The sequence below is a fragment of the Camellia sinensis genome, chromosome 1 (genome assembly GCF_055761805.1).
Source record: "Camellia sinensis isolate YWXY chromosome 1, ASM5576180v1, whole genome shotgun sequence".
NCBI lineage: Eukaryota > Viridiplantae > Streptophyta > Magnoliopsida > Ericales > Theaceae > Camellia > Camellia sinensis.
In genome coordinates, this window is record NC_138961.1 from 106469316 (window position 1) to 106478543 (window position 9228).

The following is a 9228-nucleotide window of genomic DNA, read 5'->3' on the forward strand; positions in this document are numbered from 1 at the left end:
CATGACGCCCGGTTTCTTTTGTCAACCTTCGTCTATCCAGGCACTTATGAAGCCACTTATTTTTTGAAGTTTATTAAGATAATTGGCTTACTTCTTGACCATCCTTCCAAGGTTGAATGTATATAACTTCAACAGTTTTGTACATGCCCGATTATAGGGCTGGGTCTGTATATGTGTTTGTGTATAAGTACTGCTAAGGAATATTTTTAGACTTTATCGGCCTATTATGGTGCATGTGATGTATGAGATCCTGACATATTAGAAATAGCTCAATGGAGTTTGTTTGGTTTAATATTCTTTTAATATTTTGCGCTTCCAATAAGGCCCCATATGCTATATATACCAGGTTATATGTCTGTTTTTGAATGGGTCATGCCCGAACTTTTAGGGACAAGTTTGGGGTGTGACAAGTGGTATCAGAGCACGAGTTGCTATCTCACACACGGATCCATTGAGCTTTAGGGTGTCTAGAAAAGCTTTAGGCATCTTGCATGACATCCTGAAAGTATATGAAAGATCGATGGCAACGTTAAGTATACTCTGATAAGGCTAACAATTTTGAATATATCTATTGTATATAAATGATTGTTGTGCAGGCTATGGTGATGACAAGGACAGAGGATGCAGAAGATGCTACTTCTGCATAGTTGGATAGAATGGAGAGAATGATTATGGAAATGGCGGAGACCCTACGGCAACAACAGCAACAGCCACAACAACAACCCCCACCACCAGTACCTCCACCTGTAATGCAAGATTTTCATGCTGAAGATCGAACCATTGCTCTGACCAAGGAGTTTAAAAAGATGCAACCCCCATCATTCAAAGGAGGGATAGAACCAATGAAAGCTGAGGAATGGGTGTTGGGAATAGAAAAACTATTTGAAGTCTTTCCTTGCACCGAAGCTCAAAAAGTGCAACTGGCTGCCTTCACACTTGAGGATGAGGCGCGGAGATGGTGGATGCTTACAAGGATTGCACACCCAGGATTAACATGGGAAAGATTCCTAGAACTGTTTTATGACAAGTATTTCCCTCAAAGTATGCGAGATAAGAAGGTAACGGAATTCGAAACTCTCAAACAAGGGAACAAAACCGTCGCCGAATACGAAGCCCAATTTGTAGAATTAGCTCGGTTTGCACCTCATATGGTGGACACGGATTATAAGAAGGCGCGCAAATTTGAAGGGGGATTATGGAGCGCTATCCTGGATAAGGTCAACATGTTGAAGTTACCCACTTACGTTGATGTGTTGGAGAGAGCCGTTATAGCGGAAGGGAATCTCGCTACTCAGAGTCGAATTTCAGAATGGAAAGGGAAGAGGCAAAATACTCACTGGTCGAAGGGGTCACCTACTCCACCAAACAAGAAGCAGACTTTGGGGAGTTTAAATACTTCCACCCCTAGTCAGGAATCAATACCGACTTGTCCGGAATGTGGGAAGAAGCATTGTGGGACGTGCTATCGGAAGTCTGGAGCCTGTTTTCAGTGTGGTAAGACGGGTCATTTGATCAAGGATTGCCCTCAAAGAAGTCAACAGAATAATAATAGGACCGCTACAAGTTCAGCGGGGTCTGCACCAACTTCCAACTCCAAGACAACTGCTAAACCTACTAATAATAAAGACACTGCGAGACAAGGCAGGGTGTTCGCATTGGTTCCGGGAGATGTGCAAAATGCGACAACAGTGGTGTCAGGTACATTTATTGTTCACGGTCATTTCGCTCATGTCTTATTTGATTCTGGCTCCATCCACTCTTTTGTGTCGAAACTATTTGCTCCTAATTTAGATAAAACTGAAGAAAAACTATCTTATATGTTGCGTGTGTCTTCACCTTTGGGAGGCCCTATGATTTGTACTTCTGTGTATACTGCTTGTGAACTCCAACTTGGGGATATCCGGGTATATGCCAATCTGTTACCTCTTGATATGGCCTATTTTGATATTATTCTTGGAATGGACTAGTTGGGTGAATATGGTGCAACTATAGATTGTTTGACTAAACAAATCAGTTTTCACCCTCCGGGACAATCAGAGTCTACCTTTCAGGGACATGGAGTGACTTCTCCACCTTATTTAATTTCCGCAGCAAGGGCTTGCAAATTAATTCAGAAAGGGTGTCAGGGGTATTTATGCAGTGTTCTAGAGGGGCAAGTGGTGAATGGGAATACCGACATGATTCCAGTTGTCTGTGAATTTCCGGACGTCTTTCTAGAAGAATTACCAGGACAGTTAATAGACTGTGAAATTGAGTTTACAATTGAAGTAGCACCGGGAACTCAACCCATTTCTAAGACTCCGTACAGAATGTCACCAGTTGAGATGAGAGAATTGAAAATGCAGTTGCAAGATTTACTGGACAAAGGATTTATCCGTCCGAGTGTATCTCCGTGGGGTGCACCAGTTTTGTTCGTAAAGAAGAAGGATGGAACATTCCGGCTTTGTATCGATTACAGAGAACTTAACAAAGTCACAATCAAGAATAAGTATCCATTGCCAATAATCGATGACCTATTTGATCAGCTTCAAGGGGCACAGGTCTTTTCTAAGATTGATCTACAGTCTGGATAGCATCAATTAAAAGTAAAGGCTGATGATGTTGAGAAGACAGCTTTTCGAGCTCGGTACGGTCATTATGAATTTTTGGTTATGCCCTTTGGAGTTACTAACGCCCCAGCAGCCTTTATGGATTTGATGAACCGCGTCTTTAAGTCCTATTTGGATGAATTTGTGGTGGTCTTTATTGACGATATCCTCATTTATTCAAAGAATGCGGAAGCTCATGAGACCCATCTTCGCTTAATTCTTCAAACCCTCCGGGAAAAGAAATTGTATGCAAAGCTAATGAAATGTGAATTCTGGCTACTCGAGGTGGCATTTCTGGGGCATATTATCATAAAGGAAGGAGTTTCTGTTGATCCACACAAAATTGAGGCGATTGTGAAATGGCCGACTCCTACCAATGTGACCGAAGTGCGTAGTTTTATGGGGTTAGCTGGCTATTACAGGAGATTTGTTCAAGATTTTTCCAAAATTGCTGTGCCACTTACACAATTGACTCGCAAGGGAGTTGCATTTGAATGGTCAAAAGAGCGGGAATCTGCTTTCCAGGAATTGAAGATGAAGTTAACCACAGCTCCAGTTCTGGCTTTACCGTCTGGCACCGAAGGGTTTGTAATTTACAGTGATGCGTCCCATAAAGGATTATGGTGTGTACTTATGCAAGGTGGAAGGGTTATCGCCTATGCTTCACGACAGCTTAAACCCCATGAAAAGAATTATCCCACGCATGATCTTGAGCTCGCGGCGGTAGTCTTTGCTTTAAAGATATGGCGGCACTATTTGTATGGTACCACCTGTGAAGTTTACACCGACCACAAAAGTCTCAACTACCTTTTTACCCAGAAGGAATTGAACATGCGGCAGCGTCAGTGGTTAGAGTTAATTAAAGACTACGATTTACAGATCCATTATCATCCTAGTAAGGCCAACACGGTTGCAGATGCTCTTAGTCGGAAAAATATGGGAGGTTTGGCTAACCTGGTTACGGAACAAAAGGAATTGATAAGTGAGTTGGATAAAATGAATGTGGAGCTTGTGATTCATGGACAGGAGGTAGTATTAGCAGCAGTAATGGCCTAACCGATTTTACTTGAAGAAATCAAGTTACATCAAATGGAGGATGATACTCTAAAGAAGTTATGTGATGAGTTAGAGGCAAAACCAAAACCGGAGTTCAGTTTAGTGGATTCGGTTCTCAAATTCCAAAATCGAGTATGTGTCCCCAATGTGTTGAAGCTTAAACAGAAACTGATGGAAGAGGCACACACTTCAAGATTCGCAATACATCCAGGGAGTACCAAAATGTACCGAGATTTGAAACAAATTTTTGGTGGCCAAGTATGAAGAAAGAGATCGCGGAGTTCGTCTCTAAATGTTTGCAATGTCAGCAAGTGAAAGCGGAGCATCAGAGGCCAGCAGGGTTACTACAGCCCCTTCCAATCCCAGAATGGAAGTGGGAACATTTGACCATGGATTTCGTCGTGGGGTTACCACAGACTCCTCGAGGCATGAATTCAATTGGGTCATTGTGGACCGATTAACTAAGTCCGCCCATTTCTTACTTGTGAAGACTCAATATAATGCAGACAAATTGGCAGTAATTTATGTGAACGAAATTGTAAGGCTGCATGGTGTACCGGTCTCAATTGTGTCAGATAGTGATCCGAAGTTTGTTTCCAGATTCTGGCAGAGTTTACAAGAAGCCATGGGTACCGAGTTAAAGTTCAACACAGCTTTTCATCCTCAGACTGACGGGCAATCTGAAAGAACGATACAGACTCTAGAGGATATGCTCCGAATGTGTGTGTTAGATTTTCAAGAAAGTTGGAAAACCCACCTACCATTGATAGAGTTCGCATACAACAATAGTTACCACTCAAGTATTGAAATGGCACCCTATGAAGCTCTATATGGAAGACCATGTCGTTCTCCCGTATGTTGGGCTGAAGTTGGAGATAAATCCTTACTCAGACCTGAAATTGTTTAGTTGACCATTGAAAAGGTTAAAATTATTCGGGAGAGATTGAAAACTGCTCAAAGTAGACAGAAAAGTTATGCAGACAACCGACGGAGGAACTTAGAATTTAAAGCGGATGATCATGTCTTTATAAAGGTCACTCCGATGAAAGGCCACCCAATGTTTGGAAAAAGAGGTAAATTGACACCCCATTATGTTGGTCCCTTTCAAATTCTGGAAAGAGTAGGTCCAGTAGCTTACCGAGTTGCTCTCCCGCCAAATATGAGTCAAGTACATAATGTGTTTCATGTCTCTATGCTTCGAGGGTATCTTGTGGATCCGTCTCATATTATTGATTATCACCGAATTGAGCTAGATGATAAGTTAACTTATGAGGAAAAACCAATCCGCATTTTGGACCGACAAGTGAAACAATTACGAAACAGAGAAATTCCAATGGTAAAAGTGGAATGGCAGGAACATTACGGAACCGACGCAACTTGGGAAAGAGAGGAGGAAATGCAACATCAGTATCCGCATTTGTTTCTATCCTAAGGTAAAACAAGTTTGAGGGACCAAAATTATTTAAGAGGGGGAGAGTGTAATAACCCGACCCTCGTACATGTTCTCTGTTATGTTTTCGGATCCTCTTTTATGATTTCGAATGCTTATTGTGAAATCCTATGAGGAATTAAAGTTAAGTAAGTGAACCATATGTTTAAAGGAAGTCTATCTGTTTAACAAGAAAAGTATCTGTTACATTAGAAGGTTTGAGTCGAAATTGGAGGCCTTAAGGGCTTAATTATCTGAAATTGATTTTATATATGTGATCAGCATAATTTTTGGGTAATATTAGGCATTTTTGGGAAATTTCAATTTCGGATGTTTAAACAATTACTTTTTGTCCTTATTCAATCAATATATCTATATATATCTATGAGCTTCTCATAGAGCTAAAGACTTAAGACCTACCTCATAAAATGTTCTCTGGGAGTAAAGTGTTGTGAGGAAGAACAAGGAAGCCTTGAGAGGGATTGAAGCTAAGGTAAGTTCAATTTCCCCTAATCCAATCCTCTTCCCCAAGGTGAAATAGGAAGTTTTGATATAGAATGATCTAAATTGTGATGGAGGTCTTGTGTGTGTGTGTGTGTGTGTGTGTGGAAATTTTGGTATGTTAATCCTATCATCATGTGTTTCCTTCATTATCAAGTTGGTATTCATTATTATGAGCATGATTTTGTGTATCTATGTTATGTTATGTGCTTATGAAGCTAAGAACCTCAAGACATGGAAGTGTGTTTATGAGTTTCAACTTTTGGTCCATTGAATTGAGTTATGTGCATGGATTTAATTCAAGCTATAGTGTTGTATATTGTACCTTAAATTTCATGTTTTTTGAACCATAATTTGGCAATGAAAAGATCCATTTTAGAGTCTTGCAAACACTCCCAAAAGAATGGGATTTTGATGCAAATTTCGAACCAAAACAGGGGAATCGCCGCACGTGCGGGAGTCACTGCCGCACGTGCAGCAAATGCTGAAAATTTTGGGTTTGGTTCTGCTTAAAAGGCACGTGAGAGGCATATTGAAATACAGATGGAATGCCAGGGTTTAATTTATTGGAATTGAAATATTGTGGTTTAAAGTGTGAAACATGTGAAATCTTAAGGTTTTTTTTTTTTTTGTTTTTTGGTAACTAACCCAAAAATAAATTATAAATGTTGCCAAACGGTACCTTAGAGTTCTTCAAATACAATTCGCTATTGTACGGCCAACTCAATTTTAGAATCATGAAAATCTTGATTATGAAGACTGTTACAATATCTAAGAGAGGGAGAGAGAGAGAGAGAGAGAGAGAGAGAGAGAGAGAGAGAAATCTATATTATATTGAATGTTTTAACAATGTATACAAGGCTCCTTTATACAGGAGAACAAAAACTTAAGTATAGTAATGAATATAATATGGTATGTACGATAGACAAAATATATATGTATATATATATAATATAGAATATATATAGTTACTATAGTTAACACCCCCTTTAGACGCAAGTAGGAGACCAACTTGAGTTTTGAAAGAGAAAATAAAATAAATAATAATAATAACGCTAGAAAACAATTTATGGTCGTGCCGGACCGTTGTAGGATTAGTCGGGGCTAATGCCAAAAGATAGTTTATGGTCTTGCCGAACTGTTGTAGGAGTAGCCAGGGCTAATACCGGGAGACAATTTATGGTCGTGTCGGACCGATGTAGGAGCAGTCGGGTCTAATGTCGGAAGACAGTTTATGGTCGTGTCAGACCGTTGTAGGAACTAAGTGTTCCAGGGGGCGGCTTAAGACAAAATGTGCCAGGAGTGGCTTGGGTGATACGCCGTAGGATGACTTAGAAAGTGTATATAGTGCACCAAGAGGAGACTTGGGTGGTGTGCTAGGGTGGCAGCGGGTGGTTCGCATGGTATATCCCCATGCTCACCATGATATATGTATATTACCCCCCTCAAACTCAAATAGGTTTAAAGATAGAAACCTATTTGAAATTGAAACAGAGAGAAAGACAAAGTGGAGTGGAAATGAGAGGTGATTCTCAAATATATATATATATATATTGTAGAAATGAATTTTATTTCAATGCAGAGTGACTTAAAATTGGGACAAACCATGTAATTAGATTAAAGAATTTTTTTTTTTTTTTAGAAAGATAGAGAAAGTGGGGTTTTTTTTTGCGACAAAAAAAAAAAAAAAAAACAACCACATGGGTGTGTGGGCAAAAAAAGAGAGAAAATGATATATGTGTGTGTGTGTGTGTGTGTGTGTGTGTGTATAATGGTGGGACAAGCCTATGTGATTGAGTTGAAAGACGCATTGTTTTGTTTAAATAGAAAGAGAGTGTAGATCCGAGAGAGAGAGAGAGAGAGAGAGAGAATTTTGGATGGGTTTGATTATAAAATCGTGAAACTTATGGAATTGTGAAACTTATGGGTTTGTGAGCAACGGTGAAAAACAGCGACGATGGCCGAAGCTGTAGCTGGCGTGATGACGGAGCTATAGTTCTAGCACAACAGTGATGAAAGGGTTTGATGTGTTTGATAGAATGATAGGTTTATATGAGTGGAGATGTTGGAGTTAGGAGATGCAGTGGAGTGAAGGTGATGATGCCAAAGACGGTTTAGTGGCTATGGTGAGACAACAGATAGGACTGAGGTCCAGTGAGCGACCAAGGCAAGATTGCCGCCTGCCGGTAAGGTGAAGAACACCAAGAGCTTAACCTATAGCTTTGGTGCCATGTTACAATATCTGAGAGAGAGAGAGAGAGAAATCTATATTATATTGAACGTTTTAACAACGTATATAAGACTCATTTATGTAGGAGGAGAGAAACTTAAGTATGGTAATCTTAAACATGGTAATAAATACAATATGATATATACGAAAAACATAATATATATAAATATAAAATATATAGTGACTATGTTTAACAACGACCAACGCCATGTGCATCTAGCTAATGAATACGATGCATCAAAAAAGGATGCCTGTAGCTCAATTGCTGTTACGAGAGCCAACACCCCAGTTGGCTCACTTCAAGGTTGATAAACATATATATGATTCAATCTTTTGAAGTTAATCATACATTTTGTAATGATCTTATTAAACATGTGTGATAACGGCAAAGAGACCCAAGTAGATAAGCCACTATTTTTTATGTATTTAGAATGCTTTCAAATTATATTTTCAATTAAATTTATTTTAATATAATGGTTGAATTTTTAGACATTTTTTGGTACAATATAATAAATTTAAAAAATCAAGGAACATTCATCATATTAAAATTTGGCACGATGCTTATACCATACCAAATTTGACATGATATATATCATCACGCAAAATTTGAAAATATAGATAGCACAGCGGTGGAATGAATTTTTTGTGTCCATTGTTCCAAATTTCAACAATGACATAATAAATAGAGCACTATTGGAGTTTCTTTAACAATATGAACTTAAGTGTTATTGATAACATTTACAATTTGTTTTTATTTTTTTATAAAAAATATTAAACATGTTTATGTATAATTTTGGTAAAAGTGAACAAAAAACATGTTCAATATACAAATGTATTTTAAAAACTTGTTTTTGAAAATAAGACAGAAAGTGGTTGTTAAAAGTTAGAAATAGCAGTTAGAGGAGGTTGTCAGTCACTAGAGTCAGTTTCTAGCCAGAGATGGTTGCTATTGGTGAGAGGTTACTGATGTAGATGGTTGTTGTCGATAAACAGTGATGGTGGTTTAATATGGTGATTGAAGGTGGTTTACAACAAGAGGTCGTAGGTGAAAGTGATTTTCCGTCAATGGAGGCGGTTGATAGTGGCCACAGGTGGTTGCCAGCCATGGAAGGTGGTTGCCAATAGTCAGTAATAATGATTGGATGGGGTGATTAGAGAAGTGGCATACCGTTTGGCCTTACCGCCACAACTTTTAGGGGTTCACAACATGTTCCATGTATCTATGCTTAGGATGTATGAACCCGACCCTTCACATGTACTTGATTGGGTTGATTTTGAGGAAGATGAGGATGCCTCATATGAAGAGCGACCGGTTCAAATTTTGGATGCCTGAGAACAAGTGTTGAGGGCCAAGACCATATCGTTAGTGAAGGTGTTGTGAAGGCACCATGGGTTGAGAAAGCAACTTGGGAATGGGAAGCAGA

The 9228-nt window shown here is 39.2% G+C and overlaps 1 protein-coding gene across 1 annotated transcript; it reads left to right on the plus strand.

The window, feature by feature from the left end:
• Window positions 1–1043: 1043 nt before the first annotated feature.
• Window positions 1044–3644, plus strand: LOC114301384 (uncharacterized). The gene is made up of 3 exons (XM_082909139.1): window positions 1044–1904; window positions 1968–2414; window positions 2904–3644. The coding sequence occupies exons 1-3, from the start codon at window positions 1044–1046 to the stop codon at window positions 3642–3644; spliced, it is 2049 nt and encodes a 682-aa protein (XP_082765265.1).
• Window positions 3645–9228: the final 5584 nt, after the last annotated feature.

Excerpts from the sequence above, each read along its gene's own strand:
- LOC114301384 (XM_082909139.1), top strand. The coding sequence starts at position 1,044 with ATGCGAGATAAGAAGGTAACGGAATTCGAAACTCTCAAACAAGGGAAC. Across the intron at positions 1,905-1,967 it reads TCCAACTTGGGGATATCCGG|TTGGGTGAATATGGTGCAAC; the intron begins GTATATGCCAAT and ends GGAATGGACTAG. Across the intron at positions 2,415-2,903 it reads GGGGTGCACCAGTTTTGTTC|GAAGGAGTTTCTGTTGATCC; the intron begins GTAAAGAAGAAG and ends ATTATCATAAAG.